We start from the raw sequence: 25,642 nt of genomic DNA, 5'->3' as shown, positions 1-25,642 counted from the left end.
TCTGGGCTGATGGCTCAGAGCCTGGAGCCTGTTTCTGATTCTGTGTCTCCCTCTCTCTCTGCCCCTCCCCCGTTCATGCTCTGTCTCTCTCTGTCCCAAAAATGAATAAACGTTGAAAAAAAAAATTAAAAAAAAAAATTAAAAAAAAAAAAAAACACACAAAAATGAAATGGAATTGAGGAATGAGATTGTGGGGATGATGACACAATACTGTCCACAACTAAAAACTAAAAACCACTGATTTATACAGTACAGAGGGGGAATTTTACAGTAGTTAACTATATCAGAATAAACAAATGAAATGAACAAGAAGTTAAAAAATTAGGAAAAAAAAAAAAAATACGGGAGAAGCAGATAACAGAGACCCCTCATACACTTAATTGGTCTTCCTGAATAAGAAAACCAAAGGAGGAAAACAAAGAAATTATTCAAAATAATCCCCTGCCCCCACAAGAAGATTCACTGAATCTTCAGTGAATTAGCAATTCAGAATTAGCAATACTGAAAAACCAATTCAGAATTAGCAATACTAACACATGTACCAAAAAAGTTACTAGACTTTAAGGATTAAAAGAAAAAAATCGTTTTTACACCTTGGCAAAAAAGTTAAACCACCTACTGGGGGAAGAAGGGCAACAGGGTAAAAAGAAAAAAATGGCTTCAGGGAACACCTGGCTGGTACAGTTGGTGACACATGCGACTCTTGATCTCAGATTTCTTAAGTTTGAGCCCACAATGGACATAAAGATTACTAAAAAATAAAATCTTTAGGGGCACCTGGATGGCTCAGGTGGTTAAGAGTCCGACTCTTGGTTTTGGCTCAGGTCATGATCTCACGGTTTGTGAGTTTTGAGTCCTGTGTCAGGCTTTTGTGCTACAGGTGTGGAGCCTGCTTGGGATTCTCTCTCTCCCTCTTTCTATGTATGCCCCTCCCACACTTGCACACATGTGTTCTCTCCCTCTTTCTCTCAAAATAAATAAATGAACTTAAAAAATTAATAAGTAGGGGCACCTGGGTGGCTCAGTCAGTTAAGTGTCCAACTCTTGGTTTCAGGTTGAGTTATGATCTTGCAGTTCATTACATTAAGCCCTGAGTCTGGCTCTGCACTGACACCACAGAGCCTGCTTGGGATTCTCTCTCTCCCTCTCTCCCTCCCTCCCCTCTCTCTCTCTCTCTCTCTCTCAAAAATAAATTGGGGCACCTGGGTGGCTCAGTCGCTTAAGCATCCAACTTCAGCTCAGGTCATGATCTCGCAGTTCACAAGTTTGAGCCCTACACTGATCTCTCTGCTGTCAGTACAGAGCCTGCTTCAGATCCTTTATCTCACTCTCTCTCTGCCCCTCCCTTGCTTGCACATTTTCTCTCTCTCAAAAATAATAAATATTTAAAAAATAAAATAAAATCTTTTTTAAAAGTTTATTTACTTTGGGAGGATGACAAGAACACAGAAGGAGCAGAGAGAGAGGGAGACAGAGAATCCCAAGCAGACCCCGATAGGGTCTCGAACTCACAAACCGCATGATCATGACCTGAGCCAAAACCAAGAGTCAGATGCTTAAGTGACTGAGCCACCCAGATGCTCCAAAATAAAATCTTAAAAAAAAAAAAAAAAAAAAAAAAGACTGACTTCAGACTTCCACGCAACAGCACTATTTAATAGCAGAAAACAAAAGGACACAGACTACAAAGCCCTTAGAGGAAAAGAATGTTACCTAACAATTTTATACTCAGCAAAATTGTATTTCAAGTATAATGACAACAGATAAATGTTTTTAAGCATATAATAACTCAAGGAACATAGGTTTCTACGATCCCTTTGTGAAAAAAAAAAAAATCCTTAATGGAAAAATTCAACAACCAACAAACTATAGCAATAGACTAGCAGTGAGCAGCGAAGCTATTTTAACTGGAGAATTAAGATTAAAACACCTGTGAACTGTGGCCACACAACAGGACATGTACACACAATTAAAATTAAGGAGGGGAAAAGGAAGAGGTAATTAAGTACATTATTTCCTCAACGTGGGTCAGAAGATTTCATCCAAAACTGATAAAGTAGGTAGCAGAGATATAAGGTATACATTTAAGAATATAAACACTAGAAAAATTAAGAGAAACAATATAATCGAATAAAATTAAGTGGTAAAGAAAAGGGAGATGAAAGCCAAATCACACAGAGTAAAGGAAAAAAAAAAAGAAGCAACCAAAACAAAGCACAATATAAAATAAATGTAAATGGGTCAAATCTATTCTAAAACTCTCAGGTTAGATCACAAAGACAAAACCAAAAAACTATGCTGTAAACAAAGACTATGCCAAAACACAGTGATCCAGGAGCACACGGGTGTCTCAGTCGGTTAAGCATCTGACTTCGGCTCGGGTCATGATCTCAGTTGGTGAGTTCAAGCCACGCATCGGGCTCTGTACTGCCAGCTCAGAACCTGGAGCCTGTTTAAGATTCGGTGTCTTCCTCTCTCTCTCTGCCCCTCCCCCACTTGCACTCTGTCTCTCAAAAATAAACAAACATAAAAAAAAAAAAAAAAAAAAAACCCATAGTGATCCAAAGATTGAAAGTAAAAGTTTAAGTGCAAGTAAAAGAGAAAACAGCAGGTATTACCTTACACTAGATCACCATCAATTTAGAAGAAGGATAAAAAGCACTGAATGAGAAACAGCAGTGACTGTGCAGGAACCGTCAAAAATACAAAATGCCACAGCAAAGTCAGGAGGATGGCTAATTTCTACCTCCTGTCCCCTGCCTTTTTAAAGTAAACTCTACTCCAACTTGGGGCTCAAACTGACAACCCCAAGATCAAAAGTCTGCATGCTTTGCTGACAGCCAGCCAAGCATCCCAAGCGGATAGTAATTTAAAAAATAATTACCCCTTCACATTTAGGTGGGGATTTTTGAGATTTTAAAGACCAGTTTCCACAAAACAGTGGAAGTAGAAGTTTATTGTATAAATATATGCGAGCAAAAAAAGTGTCATTAAAATATATTACGTGTATTTAAAGGGGAATTAAGTATTAAGTCTATTCCTAGACATCTAAATAGATATATATTAGTTTTGTAATTTGTGGGGTCGACAAAAGAGAATCTATAAGCAAGCGACGATGAACACATTTCTGCTTCACTCAATCACACAACATTAACACACACACACACACACACAATGGGGGTTCTGGGCTGGCTCAGATGGTAGACTCTTGACCTCAAGGTTGTGAGTTCAAGTCCTAAACTGGGTGCAGAGATACAGAGATTACTAAGAAAATAAATTAATTCGTTAAAAAAGAACTTTCATTACCTTTGTATTTCTTCAAATAAAAGCAGTACAATCTCAGATTCAACAAGATAAATGATGTAGCATAAAAAAGGGGGTTTTAAATCTATAAAAACTTTACTTTTAAATCTAAAAAGAATATTGGATTTTACTCCTGTGAAACCCATCAAGTGTGTGAAAAGATGGGCCAACTCCATTTCCCTCAGTAACAGAGAATGGGAATCGAATTTTTACACGTGGGTGGGGTGCCTGTGTGGCTCAGTCAATTAAGCATCTGACTTTGGCTTAGATCATGATCTCACAGTTTGTGGGTTCGAGCCCCATGTCGGGCTCTGTGCTGGCAGCTCAGAGCCTGGAGCTTGCTTTGGATTCTGTGTCTACCTCTCTGTCCCTTCCCTGCTCACGCGGTCTCTCTCTCTCTCAAAATACACATGGAAAGACGTTCACATCTGAGTACCAGACTAAGGCATTCAAATGAATTCATACTCTTTATTCTATAACAGTAGCCCAATCTATCAAGCTTCACTGCTAAACACACAAACAGAATTATATTCCAATATAATATCTATGTTCAAAGCCTAAAAATCTGAAATGTAAAATTTCCAATTTTTCTATCAAAGAAACTTAATAGCCTAGATACCTTGTAAATAAACTTGGAACGGGGGCACCTGGGTGGCTCAGTCGGTTAAATGTCCGACTTTGGCTCAGGTCATGATCTCGTGGTTTGTGAGTTTGAGTCCTGCATCGGGCTCTGTGCTGACAGCTCAAAGCATGGAGCCTGCTTCGGATTCTGTGCCTCCCTCTCTCTGCCCTGCACTCACTCACTCACTCACTCCCTCTCTCTCAAAAGTAAACATTAAAAAAAAAAAACATTAAAAAAAAAATAAACTTGGAACAGTATTACCTTGAACAGCATTAAAAGAAGTGAAGTACATCCTGACATAGTTACTACCCTACAACTTCTGAGTGTTACTTTGCACTGGCACTTTAAATAAAATTATGAAAATCAGGGATTGCAAACTCAAATACTTACAAGGTGCTACTCAAAATGCCAGTCCCTAACAAGATATGGAGCTTGTGCATGCCTGTAAATCAGTATACTGAAGAAAGTCATTCAACCAAAGAAATGTCTGCTAAACAGACATGTAGCATAAGGTGCTTATCTCTGTTTGTGGCAAATTGTTTGTGGCTGAGTAGCTAGTTCAATAACCACACTTTTAGTAGCATTACACCAGATGACACAAAAGGCCAATTCAAAGGGTATGATTACCATGTAGTTCCAGATAATTAATGTCAAGTTTGTCAGTCCAGTTTTGCCAGATCTCTAAAAATTTCAAAGGAAACCAACAACCCATAATTTTATATGAAATTTTCCTGATTCTTAAAATCTATGTGGGCAAGAAACAACTGCAAGCCTTACAAAATTCACAGGCTGACAGGTTGCACCCCATACTGTAAACAGTGGAATTATAAAAAAAGCTGAAATACTTGGTTACCTTATACTTTTAATGTTTTTTGTTTTTTCATTTTTTGTTTTGAGAGAGAGGAAGAGAGTACAAGTGGGAGAAGGACAGAGAATCTGCACTGACAGCAGCAAGCCTGATGTGGGGCCTGAACCCATGAACCGTGAGATCATGACCTGAGTTGAAGTCGGATGCTCAACTGACTGAACCATCCAGGCACCCCCACCTTATACTTTTAAAGATGAAGTATAAAAATGTTTCACTCTCTGGGGTGGCTAAGTTGGTTGAGTGTCCAGCTCTTGATTTCCGCTCAGGTCATGATCTCACACTTCATGAGATCAAGCCCCACGTCAGGCTCTGCGCTGATGGTGCAGTGCGGAGTCTGCTTGGGATTCTCTCTGCCCCTCCCCTGCTCGCTCTCTCTCTCTCTCTCTGTCTCTCAAAATAAATAAACATTAAAAAAAAAGTTTCACTCTCAGGGTGCCTGACTACCCCAGTCAGTGAGGCGTGGGACTCTCAATCTCAGGGATGTGAATTTGACCCACACGTTGGGTTTAAAGATTACTTAAAATCTTCAAAAAAAAAGTTTCACTTTCTTTGAACACTACTTTGCTCAGCTAACTTATACGAAATAGGTTAGAATTTTTAAGAAGTTGTGACAGTGGGGATTCATTCCTTTATTCATTCAACAGATATTTATCATGTATCAACTATGTAGTAGGCATTGTACAAAATGCCAGAGACTTGCAAATACAGACATGATCTCTCCCTTCATGAAGGTGATACTGTGGTAAAGGGTAGGTATTCATCCAAGAAGCACCCAAGCACATGTAAAATTGTCACTGTGACAAATGCTGTAAAAGATAGGTACAAGGTGCTGAAGAACCTGTGTAATTAGTGGAACCTTAAAAAGGTCAGAAAAGTCCACCAGAGAACTTCTAGAACTGATTCATGAATTCGGCAAAGTTGCAGGATATAAAATCAATGCACAGAAATCGGTTGCATTCCTACAAACCAACAATGAAGCAACAGAAAGAGAAGTCAAGAAATCGATCCCATTTACAATTGCACCAAAAACCATAAAATACCTAGGAATAAATCTAACCAAAGAGGTGAAAAATCTATACACTGAAAACTATAGAAAGCTTATGAAAGAAATTGAAGAAGACACAAAAAAATGGAAAAATATTCCAGGCTCCTGGATAGGAAGAACAAATATTGTTGAAATGTCAATACTACCCAAAGCAGTCTACATATTCAATGCAATCCCTATCAAAATAACACCAGCATTCTTCACAGAGCTAGAACAAACAATCCTAAAATTTGTATGGAACCAGAAAAGACCCCGAATAGCCAAAGCAATCTTGAAAAAGAAAACCAATGCAGGAGGCATCACAATCCCGGACTTCAAACTGTATTACAAAGCTGTAATCATCCAGGAGTATGGTACTGGCACAAGAACAGACACTCAGATCAATGGAACCGAACAGAGAACCCAGAAATGGACCCACAAACATATGGCCAACTCATCTTTGACAAAGCAGGAAAGAATATCCAATGGAATAAAGACAGTCTCTTCAGCAAGCGGTGCTGGGAAAACTGGACAGCAACATGCAAAAGAATGAACCTGGACCACTTCTTACACCATACACAAAAAGAAACTCAAAATGGATGGAAGACCTAAATTTAAGACAGGAAGCCATCAAAATCCTCGAGGAGAAAGCAGGCAAAAACCACTTTGACCTTGGCCGCAGCAACTTCTTACTCAACATGTCTCCAGAGGCGAGGGAAACAAAAGCAAAAATGGACTACTGGGACCTCATCAAAATAAAAAGCTTCTTTCTGAATTCATGGGGCATTCCAGATACTGAGACAGCCACGGTGTCTAGAATGGGGAGGGCAAGGTAAGCATGTATAGTTTCAGATGAGGCTAAACAGGAAGATAGGAACCAGATTATGCAGGGCCTTATAATTAGGGCAACAATATCATTTTATCATCTAATCTGGGACTCTACTGAAAGCAACACTAAAACCTATTCATCACACCAAGAAAATTATAATCTATGCTAAGGACTTACATCTGGTATGAAACACAGACAGACCAAAGTGGAAGCAGAGACACCAGTTAGAAAGTGATTCCTTTATCTGACTTAAGAGGCTGGATAAAGGTGGCAGTGGCAAAGCTTGGGGAAAATGAAAAGAATGAAGATATTTTCAGAAGGGGAAACTTAACAAGATTTGGTGACGGACAAGTATTCATAGATGTCCTCTCAGGTTCTGGCTTGTTAACAGGACAGACAGTGCCGTTCTCTAAAACTGTGAACTGTAACAGAGAATGACTTTTAGGAGAAATATCATAAATCTGAGCTGAATCTGAGACATCTAAGCAGAGATAGTGAGTAAGCAGTGATCTCCAGGTACAGAGCCCAGAAAATTGGTCTGGGGAAACAAAAGAATAAGTGAAATGCACACAAACAAGTGAGAGATGAGTGATGAGAATTCTTAAGGGGAAAATACAAAATCAGAAGCAAAGAGAACCCTGCATTAAGCCTTGAAGTCCCCTTTAATGGCTGTAGATATAATCATTACAAAGGAAGCTATGCAAGGATACAGAAAGGGTGGAATAAAGTGTGGTGCCCAGGAAGCCAAGGAAAGAGGGTGTCCATGAAGGACAGCATGGGCGGAGTAACCTGCTTCTCAGAAGTCAACTGAAAACCAAAACTGCATTTAATGACAACAGATCAATGGAGACCTTTTCAAGAGCTGTTTTGATAGTGGTGGAATCAGAAACCACCACAGAACAAGCTGAAGGTTAAGTATAGTGTGGAAAAAATGAAGACTGTAAAATCAGACAATTCTTCAAGAAGGTGAGTTGTGCAAAAGACAAGTGAGTTGTGCAAGGGAGAAGTGAGATAGGGCAGTGGAAGTGAGAGGGTTGATGGAGAGATTTTATTAATAATTTTTAAATTAAAGATTTAAACATGTTTAAAAGTCAATGGAAAGTCACAAAGACGACATATTATGATCCCATTTATATGAAATGTCCAAAACATGCAAATATGTAGAGAAAGAAAGGAGATTAGTGGTTGCCAAGGGCTGAAGAGAGAGAGGAGCTGGGAGTGACTGCTGAATAGGTTTATTTCGGGGGTGACAAAAATGTTCTGGAATTAGTGGTGATGCTTGCACAACCCTGCGAACGTACTAAGAAGAACACAACCATACATTTTAAAATGATTTTATAGTATGTGAATGATATCTCAAATTTCCAAAAAGTTAAAGAGAAGAAGCTAGGTGACAGAGAGAGATTAAGTCATTAGGAAAAGGAAAACCAGACTAAGGTTCCTGGGATGAGAGGAGAGTATGGGATCCAAAGGACACCTCTGATTAGAATATAGTAATAATAATAGTAATAGAATCATGAATGACAACATTTGTCCAACAAAACCAAAAGCAGACCCATGGTCTTTTGCTGTGTTTTCCACCAATTCACAGTTATCCACAACTGATTTAATTTTTTTATTTTAACATCTCATGGGTCAAATAAGCAATTAGACAGTAACATAAAAAAATAAAAATCCTGAAACAGTGGAAATGACCATTACTGACAACCTTAGGCTAACCAAAGAACCCAAATCCTACTTGCAAAATGTTAAGAAACTACCCTGATCAAATTGACCTCTCTTCTTTTTTTTTATTAAATGTTTATTCATTTTTGAGAGAGAGCGTGAGTGGGGCAAGGGCAGAGAGCATGGGGGACAAAGGCTCTAAAGCAGGCTCTGTGTGACAGACAGCAGACAGCCTGATGTGGGGCTCAAACTCACAAACTGTGAGATCATGACCTGAGCTGAAGTCAGACACTCACGCTCAAACCACTGAGTCACCCAGGCGCCCCTCATATTGATCTCTTAAATGCAGATCTCTGTGCTAGCCAAGAAGCAGATGACAGTAAAGAAAAATCCAGTCATCCAAACACCTCTCTGGCCTTCCAAGTACCGTTAAAAGTATTGCAATTTTCTAAGCAAACCCCAGTGACTTACCCTAAATTCGCTTAAAGAAAAAAAAAAAGCTTTTAAAAAATTCAGTAGTAAGGGGCACCTGGGTGGCTCAGTTGGTTCAGCGTCCAACTCTTCGTACCAGCTCAGGTCATGATCTCACAGTTAGCGAGATGGAGCCCTGCATCAAGCTCTGTGCTGACAGCATGAAGCCTGCTTGGGATTCTCTCCCTCTCTCTGCCCCTCCCCCACCATTTCTCTCAAAATAAATAAACTTAAAAAAAGTCAGTAGTAAGAGACCCTTAAATAAATTTGTTTTGTATTACAGAATTTAGGAACAATCTAAAAGTAATCATTAAGGAGTTGGATGAATAAAGTATAATACCTCCACACAAGAGAATACTCTGTAGTCATTAAAGAAGAATGGGCTGTGCTTTTATGAAGAGGGTTCCTTGATATATTTAAAAAAAAAAAAAAAAAAAGCACAACTTTGAATAAAATCACATATGTACATTATGACCGCATTCTTGTATAAAAGACAAAAACCAAACAAAAAAGATCCCATGTATGTATATGCATAGAAAACTCTGGAAGTGTAAAAGCCACTCCTGGATGTGGAAATGGTGGGTGGGGTGAATAGGGTAGACACACACCTTCATTCTCTTCATTATTTTCCTTTTATCTGAATACGTTTTACATAAAATAATTTTCACAGCAGTGTTTTCTAACTATATGCAAAATGCTTATAATGTCAAGTGGGGGTAAAAAAAAAAAGTCCTATTATTGTATCTATCAAAATTACAATCACAAAAAATACTATGTATGTATAAGGACAAAGACTTAGAAAGACAAAGTACTTACATCTTCTGGGGGTGTAAAAACCGTGACTTTTTATTTTATGTTTGCAACATTACCATCATAAATGTAGTTACGAAGGATATACTTCTAGAATTTTCCATTAAGCGTTCTATAATGTCTGTATAATTAAAAACAAAAACAAAAACCAGGGGTGCCTGGGTAGCTGAGCAGGTTGAGCGTCTGACTTCAGCTCAGGTCTTGATTTCACAGCTCGTGAGTTCTAGCCCTGCATCAGGCTCTGTGCTGACAGCTCAGAGCCTGGAGACTGCTTTGGATTCTGTGTCTCTGTCTCTCTCTGCCCCTCTGCTGCTTGCTTGCTCACTCTCTCTGTCACACACACAAACATTAAAAAAAATTTTTTTAACAAATAAAAAAATAAAAAACAAAATCCTCTTTTCAAAAAAGGAAAACAAGCCCATGGTTTCAGAATACTTTTCCATGAAAGAGGGACAATTCTGTTGGAAACCAAACTAGGATTATTTCCCACGGTGACAGCAATCACAAAAGACAGTACTACAGCTGAAGCATTAATTACATAGCTTTATAAAACACTCAGAGCAAGGGAAACAGCATTATAATTAATGTTTTCTTAGTGCCTTCAAACAGAGTTGTTATTTATATCAACAATTCTTGTTATTAAAAAATAGACATATATTCACCTTGATGGACTAGAGTATATAATTTATTAATAAGAAATTACATCCTAATCACCAAAATGTACAAGATATCAAGCAGAGGTTATTCTAATTAAAGAAACGGAAAAAAACAACAAAGAGCTGATTCTTACACTTTGTTAGCAAGACAAGTGTTCATTCTCTTACCTCTAAGAAAACACAGACACTACTCTGAGGGTTAGAAATCCTTTTGTAGGACAAAGTCTAGTCATTCAGCTTTACTGGTTAAATATCTAGGTCACTGTAGCACCCTGGGACATTAAAAATTCCTGAACACAGGCAAGATCTTTTTTCATTCTCGTTTCTGAGATCACAAGAACTAAAATTAGCTCTCACGTGGAAATTAGTAATTTATTCGATCAGTCTTTGTTGTTTAACACATCCAGCTTCACAAAATAGCCTATTGTCAACAAGTCCATGTCCGATTTCCCCAGAATAACTCCTGCTCTGCTACTAATGAATACAATATTACCATTATAGATGGAGTTTGGAAGGATACATTCTGTGACCAATGGTTGAAATAACAATCATTCTAACACTGTAGGACTGAACCTCATGTAACAACAACAAAGGCTAAAGACTCCCAACCTAATTTTCTGACTTGGTTTCTATTCATTAGATCTTCACCAAGAGGTTAAATATGTACTGTTATAAAGTATGACAAAACCCTTCAATGCTGGCTCTTTGGCTTAAAAACAAATCAGTTAAGTGTCACACTCTAACCAAACTCAACTAACAGGGCTCAACTCAGTTGCATATCCCCAAGGGGCTGGTTATTGTGAAAAAGTACAAGCTAAAATCTAATTGCAAAGGTCAGACATGATTACAACAAGGCAGTGATGGATGCAGAGAAGAAAAATAGAAAGGGAGATTACACTAGAAATCCTCGTCACCTTATCAATTACACCAAGCATAACAAAAATAAGGGTACCTATCATTTGCTAAGTGTTTATAATGTGTCACTTCACATGCATTATCACTAACCCTTATGACAAATACCAAAATATGTCTTTTTATCCCTGTGTTCTTTAGATGAGGAAATTCAGTCTCAGTGAAGTTAATTATCTAAAACCTCCAGAGCTGCTAAGTGGCACCTCAAGACCAGTCCTTAGAGTGACTGACTCAGAAATACCCCCTCTCCATACCACACACACCCTGCTTAAGAGGTGAGCAAATATGGGGTGCCTCACTGGCTCAGTCAGTACACCTTGCAAATTTTGATCTCAGGGTTATGAGTTTGAGCTCTTCGTGGGGTGTAGAGATTACTTGAATATAAAAACATGCATTCATGTTTATAGGTTAAAAATTCAAAACATAAGGGCACTTGGGTGCCTCAGTTGGCTGAATGTCCGACTTCGGCTCAGGTCATGATCTCACAGTTCGTTGAGTTCGAACCCCACATTGGGCTCACCGTTGTCAGTGCAGAGCCTGCTTTTCTGATCATCTGTCCCTCTCTCTCTATCTACCCCTCCCCCGTTTGTGCTCTCTCAAAAATAAATAAAAATATTTTTTTAAAAGTTCAAAACAGGGGCGCCTGGGTGGCTCAGTCAGTTGAGTGTCCAACTTCAGCTCAGCTCATGATCTCTTGATTTGAGAGTTCAAGCCCCGTGTCGGGCTCTGTGCTAACAGCTCAGAGCCTGGAGCCTGCTTCAGATTCTGTGTCTCCCCCATTCTCTGCCCCTCCTCTGCTCATGCTCTGTCTCCCTCTGTCTCTCAATAATGAGTAAGTGTTAAAAAAAATTTTTTTAATAAAAAAATTTTTTAAAGTTCAAAACATATAATTAAATCAAATTTATTGAATGTATTGTTTAGACTTCCTATCAGCAGTACTTAATGGTTTTTGGGTCAATGACCCTTTTTAAAAGTGAAGTTCTAAATTACAGGTCAAAGTTTTGAACCCTATCTCCTCAAGAAAAAAAATATACCATTTTTTTTGTTTGTTTGTTTTTTAAAGTAAGCTCTACGGCCAGCATGGGACTTACACTCATGACCCTAAGATCAATAGCCTAGAGACTGAGCCAGCCAGACGTGCCTCCAACTCAAGTATTTTTATCTAATTGTTTTCAAGGCATTTGTGAATCCTCTGAAAGTCCCTAAGGTTATTTCCCTGTTTACTTTTGTCTACTTGGTTAGAAATACAAGGAAAAGTGTCTCCAAATTATGTTAAACACTTTTTAATTTTTTTAGAGAGCGCTCTCACAGCTCACAAGTAGGGGGGGAGGGAGAGAGAGAAAGAGAGAGAGGGAGGGGGAGAGAGAGAGAATGAATCTCAAGGAGGATCCATGCGCAGCATGGAGCTCAATTTGGGGCTCAGTCCCACGACGCTGGGATCATGCCCTTAGCTGAAATCAAGTTGGATGCTCAACTGACAGTCACCCAGGTGCCCCATGTTAAACACTTATTAAAGATATTTCTGTTATATTTTTCAAAATGCTGAAGCCTTCGTTTTTTTATTTTTGAGAAAGACAGAGAGAGAGAGAGAGAGAGAATGAGTGGGGGAGGAGCAGAGAGAGAGGGAGACACAGAATTCGAAGCAGGCTCCAGGCTCTGAGCTGTCAGCACAGAGCCCAATGTGAAGCTCGAACCCACAAACCATGACATCATGATGTGAGCCAAAGTTGGATGCTTAACCAACTGAGCCACCCAGGTGACCTTCATTTTTTTTAACTTTCAATGAAAATTGTTGTTTTTATTAACATAAACTAGTCCTTTTTTTCCAATTTGATGCTTTCTTATCTTCTATTTTACTTTTTCTAATTTGGGGGAACTCTCATTTGCCTAGAAAATTTTTGTTCATCCCTTTAATTTTCCATTAATCCATAATTTAAGTAGGTCACTTGTGAGGTGGACAGGGGGAGGAGGAGGGGTAGGCAATGGGTTAGACAGGTGATGAGTAGGCAGCTCTTTCTGCCCATAGGTCTGTCCCTGTGCTTTAATAAAATCATCTATTTACACCAAAAACAATAACAAAAAACAGGTGATGGGTATTAAGGAAGGCACTTGTGATGAGTACCAGGTGTATGTAAATGATAAATCACTAAATTCTACAGCTGAAACTAATATTCCACTGTATGTTAACTAGCTGGAATTTAAATACAAACTTAGAGAAAAAGTAAGTTTGCCATTTGTAAATGGCACAGAGTTAGATTTTACAGAGGAATTAACTCTCGTGAATTCAATAAATTTTTTGCATGTCTATTACTTGCCAGGCACCTTTAATACATTCAGATATGCTGTAATAACAAATCTGTCTGGTCTTCTCTGAGCTATTATTTTAAAAAATATAAATCTTAAGCCATCTTAAAAATCCTCCTCTGGTTCCTCTGTGTCTGAGCAACCAAGTTAATTTGCATGCTATGACAGGCTCTTCATGACCTGTTCTTTTTTTCATCTTGTTACTCCCCAACCTGCTATCCTATGTCCACTTCAGCCCCACCTACGTGCAATTCTCCAAACTTTCCACACCCTTCACAAAATTCTGTTCTCTGTACTTGGAATTCTTTCCCCTACCCTTTTTTTTTTTTTTTTTAATGTTTGTTTATTTTTAAGACAGAGCACGAATGGGGGAGGGACAAAGAGAGGGAGACACAGAATCCAAAGCAGGCTTTAGGCTCTGAGCTGTCAGCACAGAGCCTGATGCAGGGCTCAAACTCAGACAGCTAACCGAAGTCAGACACTCAACTGACTGAGCCACCCAGGTGCCCCTCCTTCCCCCTTCTATTCAGTCTTCAGGATTCAGTTCAAAGACCCAAGGCCTCTACTAACATCACCCCGTATCACTGCTTTGTCCTGCTCTTCTGACTTCCATTTTCAATTGCCTACTAAATAACCCTACTTGAATATCCCACAGCTTTCTCAGATTGCATATAACCCAAACCGAAAATCTCATCTCCCCAGAAACAAGCTCATTCCCCCTTGATCCCTAACTCAATAAACCAGGTACTACCACCGAGCCTCTTGCTAAATTAGAATCCCAAGCACCACACCTGGCTCACACTCCTTAATTTCTACCATGTTCTGCTCATTCTATTCATGAATTTTTCTCAAATTCATCAGTGATTTCTATCCCTCCTGCCTCTACCTAGTTAGGCCACCAATGTCTAATCTGGATTACTGAAACCATTTCCTACTTACCTCCCTATACCTCCAATCTTAATTTCCCCTGCAACCTATCCTCCGCAATGCTCCCAGACTACTTCTGTCTAAACACAATTCTGAACATGTTATTCCTCTACTTTTAAATGTTAGTGGATAAGGATGGGGGTGGGTAGCTCTGAAGATACAAGAACCCTTGATGCATGTCCTTAAAATAAATTCCAAACTCCTAAGTGGGCCTTGTAAAGTACTACAAGCATAATCATCTCCAGACTCATCTGTCCACTGTAACTCAGGCACACTCTGCTTTTCCAGTTCCCCTACTGCTCAGTGCTCTGCACATACTGTTCCCTCTACTTGTAACACTCTTCTATCCGGCTAACTCCTAGTCATTCTTCAGCACAACCATGACACCACTTTTGTTTCAAATCATTCTCTAAGTCCCAAAGTCACAGTTGGGTCTCCCTTCTATGTGATTCTACCATACATCCCACAGATTCTGCCACACCAAATGTGTTTATTTGTCCACTTCCCCTACTAGTGTGTAAACTCCAAATGCGAAGTCACTGTCTTTCTTCTTTATTATGGCTTTTCCAAGAATTTAGCACAAAATGGTTAATCAACAGACATTTTGTTAAGTAATTAAGTACAATGATAGGAACACACAGGAAACCAAGAATAAAAAAACTGTATCTGTCCTAAAGCTACATGGACAAATAAAACATCCACATATATAACTATGAAACGAAGATTTAAGCACGATGGTAGAGATGATCTACACCAAAAGAAATACTAACTCAATCTCTCTAGACCATCTCCACAGTAAGATGCCAAAAATAATTCTTTAGAGCATGTAAAGAAAATACTGGAACTCTTATTTAAATTTTTTTAATTTCTATTTCATATTATGTCGTCTAATGTGCTTAATATAGTAACACCGTGAATTGTACAAGCATTCATATATGGGGTGGTCCTCATATATGGGGTGGTCCTCAACTTTTAACTGAGTGACAAAAAAAGCTTGAAAACCATAGTTCTAGGGTATTTGATCTCAACCTTTGTGTATTGTTGAAGGGGGCCTTGATCGCTTTCAGAATCTGATAGAAACTAAGAATTATCTCCCAGAAAAATGAGCATAAATATACATTATTTTTAAACTTTTATAAGATTTCTAGGGTATCTCGGCCTTCAGGTTAAGTCCTGCCCTAGGGCTTCCATTTTTAAAGCCATAAAGAGACTGCTAGTAGAAGAGGTCATCAAAATGTCTCAGGCCCTATTATCCTATTATTCCTTACCTTCCCTTTTCTCCACAATCCTGCTCCTCCTCCTCCCCAGTTGAATCACCACACCTGTCCCCAAGAAGGCTTGGAATTTCTAGTCTATAACTCCCATAGAGTTTAGGAATGCAGTGAAATATTTCCTTCTCAAAGGTATAACATACACATCAGTTATTCCCAAATCATCACCATAATTTTGCTATTTCCCTAAGTACTCATATTATTATTTCCTTAATTTTTAAAATCAACATTTTTACCAAATTTAACTTTAAATTTGACGACATCCTAAGTATCTGTGAAATCAGTTTTGATGCCTGATGATTTTCCTACTACATCAAAATAAACATACACTTAAAATAAGGACTCTAGACCCTCATCAGCACCAAGTTTTAGAGCACAATCTCAAGGTTTCTGCACTTACTCTGAAATCTCTGTTGGGTAAGCGATAATTCGGAGATCAAGTTTTCTTAAAGCCAGAAAGAAACTTAAAAAGTATTTGGTCCAATCCTCTCATTTTACAATTTAAAAAGATGCAACCCAGACAGGTTAAGTGATCTGTCCAAGATCAGATGAGAAATTTAAGGAAAAGTCTAGGATTAGCATTCAGGTATAGTATTGGCCCAGTATGCTTTCCACTACACTTGTGTCCTTTCAGATTACACTAGAATAATACAGTTATCAAGAATTCTTCATCTGTTACCTACCTCACTCTTCCATTCAGATTTATCTGAACATGCTGCTTAAAATCTGGATATTTGGATGCCAGATACGCAAAGTCAGGAGGTTTGTCCTTGTATCTATTCCTTGCATGCATTGATTTACTCAGAGCCATCTTTAAAAAGAAAAAAAAAGGAAAAAAGTCAGCATATTTAGTTTAAAAAAAAAATTAAAGGGAAAAAGCTGTGGTTGCCAAGTCAACAGTTATAGCCAACATATTTCTGCTAATCAACTGAGAAAGTACAAGTTACATTTTTTAAATGTACACAACAAATAAGCATATGAAAAGATGCTTAACATCACCATGAATCATTAGGGAAATGCAAATCAAAACCACAGTATCACTTCATACCCATTAGGATGACTATTATTTTTTTTTTTTTTTAATTTTTTTCAATGTTTATTTATTTTTGGGACAGAGAGAGACAGAGCATGAACGGGGGAGGGGCAGAGAGAGAGGGAGACACAGAATCAGAAACAGGCTCCAGGCTCTGAGCCATCAGCCCAGATCGTGACCTGGCTGAAGTCGGACGCTTAACCGACTGCGCCACCCAGGCGCCCCAGGATGACTATTATTAAAAAGGAAAAAAAAAGAGGGGTGCCTGGGTGGCTCAGTTAGTTAAGCGTTGGACTTTGGCTCAGGTCACGACCTCATGGTTCATGAGTTCAAGCCCCACATCGGGCTCTGTGCTGACAGCTTGGAACCTGCTTCAGATTCTGTGTCTCCCTCTCTCTCTCTGACCCTCCCCTGCTCGCACTCTCTCTCTAAAATAAATAAACATTTTAAAAAGTTAAAAAAAAAAAGATAAACATTGGTGAGGATGTTAGGAAACTGGAGCCTTCACGCACTGCAGGGAGGAATGTGTACAACTGCTGTGGAAAGTTTGGCGGTTCTTTAAAAAGTAAGAATTGCCACATGATCCAGCAACTCCCCTCCTAAGTATATACCCAAGAAAAGTGAAAGCATGGATTCAAAGAGATATTTGCACATCAGTGTTCACAGCAGCATTATTCATAACAGCCGAAAGGTAGAAACAATCCCAAATGTCCATAAATGGATAAACCAAATGTGGCACATACATACAATGGAATATTATTCAGTCATAAAAAGGAATAAATTTCTGATACACCCTACAACATGGATGAACCTTAAAAACATTATGTAAGGGAAACAAGCCACGTACAAAAAAGACAAACATTGTATTTTCCCACTTATAGTAGCAAGAATAGGCAAATTCATATAGAGAGCAGAATAGAGGTTACCAGGGTTTGGGAGGGAGGTAGGAATGTTGAATTATTACTTAATGGGTACACGGTTTCTGTTTAGGATGAGGAAAAACTTCTAGAAATGGACAGTGGTGATGGTTACACAACACTGAATGCACTTAATGCCACTGGATAGTACACTCAAAAATGGTTAAAATGGTTAACTTTTAGGTTATGTATATTTTATCACAGTTTGAAAAATGTATGCAACATATGATTTTTTTTTTAAACTATGGGAAGAAAACCAGAAACCATTCTTTTGAAAGCATCAAAGGGGTAGAAGGCAGTATTATCTACAGCCAAGAAGTAATAGTCAGAGGTACTTTTTACAGTGTTCTTGTATGGACTGAATATTTGGTAGTACACCATAAAGTCACTAATGTTTCAAAATACACTTTCTATTTTATAAATTTCAGTCTTGTCATTCCTAGGTAGCTAAAAACCAAATGAAAACAAACAATTTTGTCTTCTTCCAGATTACAAAAAGGGAAAAAAAGTTAATGCATTTATATTGCAAGACAAACACTGGAAGAAAAGCCATTGTAGTGGTTTAGTAAATTGTGCAGTTGGTAATTTGAAAAAATAATTTTTTTATGCTTGTTTATTTTTGAAAGACAGAGACAGAGCATGAGTGGGGAAGGACAGAGAGAGAGGGAGACACAGAATCCAAAGCAGGCTCCAGGCTCTGAGCTGTCAGCACGGACCCCGATGTGGGGCTCAAACCCACGAACTGAGAGATCATGGCCTGAGCCGAAGTCGGACGCTTAACCAACTGAGCCACCCAGGCGTCCCTAAAAAAATATTTTAGTGTATATCTCAGTGGCAACTGATTTGTATTTTCTTTTTATCACTCTGTATTTTCCATTGTTTTTTATAAGGCGCATTCACCTAAACAAAGTTATGTAAGTCAGAATCTTAGGCATCACTTGCTAGTTCTATACTCCTCTCATATCCCCCAAAATCAACAGTCACGAGGATTTGTACCTGCTAAATACCTCTCAAATCCATCTATTCCTCCCTATCTTCACAGGTATCAGCCCAGTACAAATTAACTTGGATAGCTAAAACAACCTCCTACTTGGCCACACGAAATCAAGTCTTACAATTTCCCTTTTCCACCTTGCAGAGATCATCTCCTAAACACAAATCTCATTATGTCTTCCTTCTCCTATGCCCACCTGTTCAAATCTTTACTCAGAGGATTAAAAACAAAAACCACTAAGGTGCCTGGGTGGCTCAGTTGGTTAAAGTTAAGCCTCTGACTCTTGATATCTTGATTTCAGCTCCAGTCAGAAAGGCTGCTTAAGATTCTCTCTTCCTCTGCGCCCCCCCCCCACCCCCTCGCACAGGCTTGCTATCTCAAACAAACTCATTACTTTAGCATACATATTAGGCCCAGCACAGCATGGCCTTACCTAGTTTTTCACCATCAGTTTATGTCACACCTATCCTTGCTCTTCTTTCTGTCCCTCCACTCTGGCAACAGGGTCTTTACACAGTTTATTCCCTTTGTAATGTTCTTTCCTCCTCTTCACCTACTGAATTCCTACTTACCCTTTCTTTTAAGTTTTTATTTATTTATTTTTGAGAGAAAGAGAGCACAGCCAGACTGCAGCCAGCAAGTGGGAGAGGGACAGAGAAAACGAGAATCCTAAGCAGGCTCCACACTGTCAGCACAGAGCTTGATGTGAGGCTGCAATTCTCTAACCCAGCTGTGAGATCATGACCGGAACGGATATCAAGAGTCAGACGCTTAATAGATTGAGCCACCCAGGCGCCCCTCCTACTCATTTTTACTCTTACAGTTCAAACATCTCTTCTTCAGGAAAGTGTTTCTTCCCTAATCTCACTAGTTAAATCATATTCCCTTATTATAGTGTCTCCTGGCAACAAGCACCTTTCCTTTGTAGGCTTATTAGAGATGTAACTTTACATAGTAATGGATCTAACACTCTTATTTCAGGTTTTTGACAGCTTTCTACACTGAAAAAAAAATTTTTTTTAATTTTTTAATTCAAGTATAATTAGCATAATGTTATATTAGTTTCAGGTGTATGATATAATGGTTCAACAATTATAAATATTCCTCTGGGCTCATCAAAGTAAGTGTGCTCTTTTTTTTTTTTAATTTTATTTTTAACGTTTATTTATTTATTTATTTATTTTTTTTTTTTTTGGGACAGAGAGAGAGACAGAGCATGAACGGGGGAGGGGCAGAGAGAGAGGGAGACACAGAATCGGAAACAGGCTCCAGGCTCTGAGCCATCAGCCCAGAGCCTGACGCGGGGCTCGAACTCACGGACCGCGAGATCGTGACCTGGCTGAAGTCGGACGCTTAACCGACTGCGCCACCCAGGCGCCCCTAACGTTTATTTATTTTTGAGACAGAGCATGAATGGGGGAGGGTCAGAGAGAGAGGGGGACACAGAATCTGAAACAGGCTCCAGGCTCTGAGCTGTCAGCACAGAGCCCGACACGGGGCTCTGAGCCGAAGTCAGACGCTTAACCAACTGAGCCACCCAGGCGCCCCAAAGTAAGTGTACTTTTAATCCCCCCCACCCACCTCCCCTCTGGCAACCACCAGTTTGTTGTTTGCATTTAAGAGTCTGTTTTTTGGGAGGCACTTGGGTGGTTCAGTCTGTTAAGCGTCCAACTCCTGATTTCAGCTCAGGTCCTGATCTCATAGTCATGGGATAGAGCCCTAAGTCAGGCTCTGAGCTGAGCTGAACGTGGAGCCTGCTTGGAATTGTCTCTCCCCACCACCCTCCTCTACAGACATGCGCGCGCTCTCTCTCTCTCTCAAAAATAAACAACTAAAAGAGTCTTTTTTTGCTCATCTACCTTTTTTTTGTTTCTTTAAATTCCACATGAGTGAAATCATATGGTATTTGTCTTTCTTTGACTTATCTCACTTAGCACTATATCCTCTAGGACCACCCATGTTGTTGCAAATGGCAAGATTTCATTCTTTTTAAAATTTTTTTAATGTTTTTATTTACTTTTGAGAGACAGAGACCAAGCGCGAGTGGGAGTGTGGGGGAGGGAGGGAGAGAGGAAGAGAGAGAGAGAGAGAAAGAGAGAGAGAGAGAGGGAGGGAGACACAGAATCCGAAGCAAGCTCCAGGTTCTGAGCTGTCAGTACAAAGCCTGATGTAGGGCTTAAACACGTGAACCACCAAAAGACCATGACCTGAGTGGAAGTTGGATGCTTAACCAACTGAGCCACCCAGGTGCCCCAAGATTTCATCCTTTTTAATAGCTGAGTAATATTCCATCATGTATATATACACCTTTTTAAAAATATATACCTTTTAAAAAAATTTTTAGTGTTTATTTATTTATTTATTTATTTTTATTTTTTTTTTTCAACATTTATTTATTTTTGGGACAGAGAGAGACAGAGCATGAACGGGGGAGGGGCAGAGAGAGAGGGAGACACAGAATCGGAAACAGGGTCCAGGCTCTGAGCCATCAGCCCAGAGCCCGACGCGGGGCTCGAACTCACGGACCGCGAGATCGTGACCTGGCTGAAGTCGGACGCTTAACCGACTGCGCCACCCAGGCGCCCCAGTGTTTATTTATTTTTGAGAGAGACATGTGCAAGCCAGGGGAGGGGCAGAGAAAGAGGGAGACACAGAATCCAAAGCAGGATCCAGGCTCTGAGCTGTGAGCACAGAGCCTGACATGGGGCTCAAACCCACGAACCGTGAGATCATGACCTGAGCCGAAGTCAGACACTTAACCAACTGAGCTACCCAGGCACCCCAACTGTCAAAGCATTCTAGGCTTTTCCCTCAAAGTTCTTTAGTTTACATTTGTCTGTCCTATCCCCCACCCCACCTCCCAAGCTGCAACCATGTCCATCTTATTGTTTATTCCATCCACCAGCAACTGGCATACAATAAGTATTTGTTAGGTCAATGAATAATTCAGAATTTAGGGGAATTAATAGTCACCTGAAAGCTTTTCAGCATACTAAACTACCACCTTTTGCCCCTAACGTTATCACAGAAACTCACTACATACAAGTTTTAATTTCCTAACGTTAATATACCCTTACAGACTATCAAGAAAGAGGGGAGCATAAAACTAGGACAAGAACCCGTCCCCATGAAAAAGTTGTATAAGGGGCACCTGGCTGGCTCAGTCAGTACAACATGTGACTCTTGATCTTGGGGTTGTAAGTTCAAGCCCTATGTTGGGTGTAAAGATTACTTAAAAATAAAATTTAAAAAAGATAAAAAAAATTAAAAAAAATTTTTTTAATTAAAAAAATAAAATAAAGTAAATAAATAAATAGTAAAATTAAGGGGCGCCTGGGTGGCTCAGTCGGTTGGGCAACCAACTCCACCCAGGTCATGATCTCACAGATCATGAGTTCGAGCCCCTCATCCGGCTCTGTGCTGACAGCTCAGAGCCTGAAGCCTTCTTTGGATTCTGTGTCTCCCTCTCTCTCTGCCCCTCCCCCACTCATGTTCTATCTCTCTCCTTCAAGAGTAAATAAACATCAGGGGCGCCTGGGTGGCTCAGTCGGTTAAGCGTCTGACTTCAGCTCAGGTCATGATCTCGTGGTTCATGAGTTCAAGACCCACATCGGGCTCTGTGCTGACAGCTCAGAGCCTGGAGCTTGCTTCAGATTCTGTCTCCGTCTCTCTCTGCCCCTTCCCCACTCATGCTCTGTCTCTTTCTCAAATATAAATAAAACATTAAAAAAAATTTTTTAAAAAGAGTAAACAAACATCAAAAAAATATTTTTAATAAACAAATTAAATTTAATTTAAAAAAAAAAGGAAAATGTTCTCCTTTCTTGTGATTCTGGCAAGCAACAAAAGAAAAGTACCCTAACAGTAATTTCAAGAGACATTGGTATGTAAGGCTCTGCAAAACATTTAAGATTCTAAAGACTGCATACATGACATCAGTGTACACACGACACTCTGAACATATGTGGAACAAGTTAAATTACAGATACAGCAAATTCAATTCATGTCCTACATTAATCAACCCTTCTGATTAGAATACATACAGAAAAAAATCAATAAAGCCACCCTTTTGCTAACCAATCTCCTAATGCAGGCAATGGGGTCTTAGCTAAATCTTATTCTTCTGAGTATCAACACTTAGCTGGAATAAACATTGTCACTTCCCACTTCGAACTTAATCTTTCTCTTCCTGGCTCATTCTTATCCAGTCACACTGCCCTCCTTGTTTGTTTGTTTGTTTTTTAATCAAATCTGGCACACTCCTGACTCAGGGCTTTTGTACTTGGTCTGTATAGACTGCTCTTCCCCCAGAAATACATACATATAAGGCGCCTCACCTTTTTCAGGTCTTTGATAAAACCTCACCTTCTCACTGATGCCTTTCCCACTTTTTAAAAATTATTATTATTTTTTAAAGTATGCTCCATGCCCAACGTGGGGTCTGAACTAACCACCCCTCTATCAAAAGTAGCATGCTCTATCAACTGAGCCAGCCAAGGCGCCCCTGATGCCTTTCCTTAGTGCAGTGAGTTAACACACTCCACTCCCTTAATAGTTTTGGTACTCTACATAGAACTTACCCATCCGATATTCCATACACAGCATTTACTTACTTTTCAAAACTGCCCTGCCAGTAAACTTCATGTGGGAAAATATTTTGTCTATCTTGTTCACTGTGATATCCCCGCGCCTAAATTAGGGCCTGGGAGAGTAGACACTCTTTAAGTATTGACTGAACACACGATGAAACTCTTCACTGTCCCAGAACACTAAAACACAGCACTTTCATTCTTTGTAGAACAGCCTTCAACTGGACACTCAAAAAGGATGTCTCTCGTGGGTTACCCAGGTCAGTCCAGAAAGCCAAAGGAGTACACCCTTGAAACTGAGGCTTCGCTTCTCTTTGATCTTTGCCATCTCCATGCTGTTTCCTTGGTTTCTCCTAACCCTCTAAATAACAGTCTTAAACTACCGTTTATCTTAACACAAAAGAATCGAAATTCCGCTTCGAATTCAAATTTCCGCTTCCAATTCGAAATTTCTTCTGCATAAATTTCTCCCCGTTCAACCCCAATCTCCGTTTTCTCACTTTGCCTTCCTTCATTCATAACTCTGACTTTTTCCTCTAGTTCCGCCATTGCCAGTTCTCCATCTCCTCCACTCCTCCCACACATTCATCTTATCCACCCAGTCTTCCCGCCTCAGTTTCGGATCTCTCTAAACCTCCTCAGCCCCTGGGACCTCTCTCACTTCAATCCTAGCCTCCATTCTATACGCCAACTCCTCCCAGCCGCCCCACCACCATTACCCCCCTCCACGTGCGCGCGCGCGCGCGCACCCATCCACCCACCCAAACCGTTCACTCACCCATGTGGTCTGTCCCCCTAGACCCAAAGTCAGTACCTCACAGGTGCAGAATCCGCGCGCGCGCGCACGCAAACACACACACATACACCCATCGGGTCTGTCTCCCCAGGCCCGAAGTCAGCAACTCACCAGCCCAGGACCCGAGAATAAGGAACTCGGGCCGTACATAGGTTAAATGACCTCTCCTCCCGCCCAAGAAATATTAAATGACTCACATCTGAAGTCAACGTTTCTTCAAGAAGACCAGTCTGGAGTAGGCCTCTTTAACCCTAGAGTCTTAAACCACCCGCAGAGCGAAGCGCCTAGAAACGCAGATGTTACGCTCCAAGTGCGCCGCCATGTTGGGCAGCCATTTAGCCTCGTGATTGGACGAAGCACTCTCGCGCGACCTGTAGCAGAGTCTGAAGAAAGAAAGAACCGTCGCGATATCTGGAGTTTGAGGCTCCTGACACAAGGAAGGGGCGTGGTAGCAAGCGGAGTGTTTTTGCGTGAGGGCACCTGGCGTAAAATCGGTTTGAGAACTTGTTTTTCGTTTGTCTGTTTTTTAATGTAGATTTTTAAAAATGTAGCTTTCTGGGTCCCACTTCAGACTTCCTAAATCACCCTCGGGGGTTGGGCAGGAATATGAGAACGGCGGGGGGAGGGGACTTTAGGATTTGATGGCGAGCAGTTAGCGTTTATTGTGCAACAGGTCTCTCTCTTCGTATGTTGCCTCATTTAATCATGACTGATGAACCTGTGGTGTGGTGAGGCGTAATCGCATTTACAGCGTCAAAACTGGGGATCAGAAATATTAAGTCGTTTGTTCAAGATCTCACACCGGATGACACTAAGTCCATGTTCTTTGTCTCCTCACCTGCCACTTGAGCTGGAAGCTCTATTAAATGCTTTTCATTTTTCTTTTCAACTCGGTTATACTTTCACCCTCTGGTAAGTAGAGTGAGCATTAGTCTCATTTCATAATGGAGACAAAAAGATAAACCACTTTAAAAAGGTATACAACTTAAGCTAGGACTAAAGTCATCCTCTGGGCCCTCACGTAGTAACTTTTTCCATTGAAGCTTGCCCGAGTCCTAGTAATTAATATGAAAGCTTCTGGCAAAGTGCTGCTGTAAAATTGAGAGATAGAGGCTAAGAAATGGAGACTTCAGCTTTATGCAGAACAAAGTGTATAGGCAGTCACCCAAGGAAAGGTGAGGAGGTGCTCTCATCTATTGTGTAACACACACCACCCTAAAATACATAGCTTAAAACAACAATTTTATTTACTCACTGTTCTTCAGTCTAGGCTGGAATTAGTCCATCTGTTCTTGTTCTGTCCTTGCTGCTCATGGTAGCATCAGCTGGTGGCTGGTTCAGCTGGAGTGACTGGGCCCCCCTCTCCCTGTAGTCTCAAATTTTCTCCCTCTCCATGTGACCTTTCCATATAATTTCTCCAGCAGAGTAGCCAGACTTCTTACATATTAGCTCAGAGATCCCAAAAAGGCAAAAGTGTAAGCTTCTGGGCCTTCTTAAGGCTTAGGCCCAGAACCGGTGCTTTCATTATTCACTTAATTCTATTTGTTAAAGCAGATCAAAGGGCCAGCCAGATTCAAGAGGAAGGTATCCTGGAGTTCCAGGTTATACTCTCAATACTGGAAGCTGTGGTTTGCTGATCTACCAATGAACA

The 25,642-nt window shown here is 40.0% G+C and overlaps 1 protein-coding gene across 2 annotated transcripts in view; it reads right to left on the bottom strand.

The window, feature by feature from the left end:
• The window catches only part of METTL16 (methyltransferase 16, N6-methyladenosine), an 81,792-nt gene extending 57,444 nt beyond the window's left edge, over window positions 1-24,348 (bottom strand). Inside the window, exons 1-3 of one of the 2 annotated variants that reach the window (XM_045487757.1) lie at window positions 24,189-24,341; window positions 23,220-23,308; window positions 16,346-16,473 (exon numbers count right to left, since the gene is read on the bottom strand). In XM_045487757.1, coding sequence (XP_045343713.1) covers window positions 16,346-16,473 — 128 coding nt within the window. In that variant the 5' untranslated portion in view covers window positions 23,220-23,308; window positions 24,189-24,341. Of the gene's footprint in view, window positions 1-16,345; window positions 16,474-23,219; window positions 23,309-24,188 lie in introns of both variants that reach the window. The other variant, XM_045487756.1, reaches the window with a different exon arrangement.
• Between the last annotated feature and the right edge of the window lie 1,294 nt (window positions 24,349-25,642).

The sequence above is a fragment of the Leopardus geoffroyi genome, chromosome E1 (assembly GCF_018350155.1).
Source record: "Leopardus geoffroyi isolate Oge1 chromosome E1, O.geoffroyi_Oge1_pat1.0, whole genome shotgun sequence".
Classification (NCBI taxonomy): Eukaryota; Metazoa; Chordata; class Mammalia; order Carnivora; family Felidae; genus Leopardus; species Leopardus geoffroyi.
The sequence above is the reverse complement of the archived record's forward strand: the minus strand, read 5'-3'. Positions and strand labels throughout refer to the sequence as shown.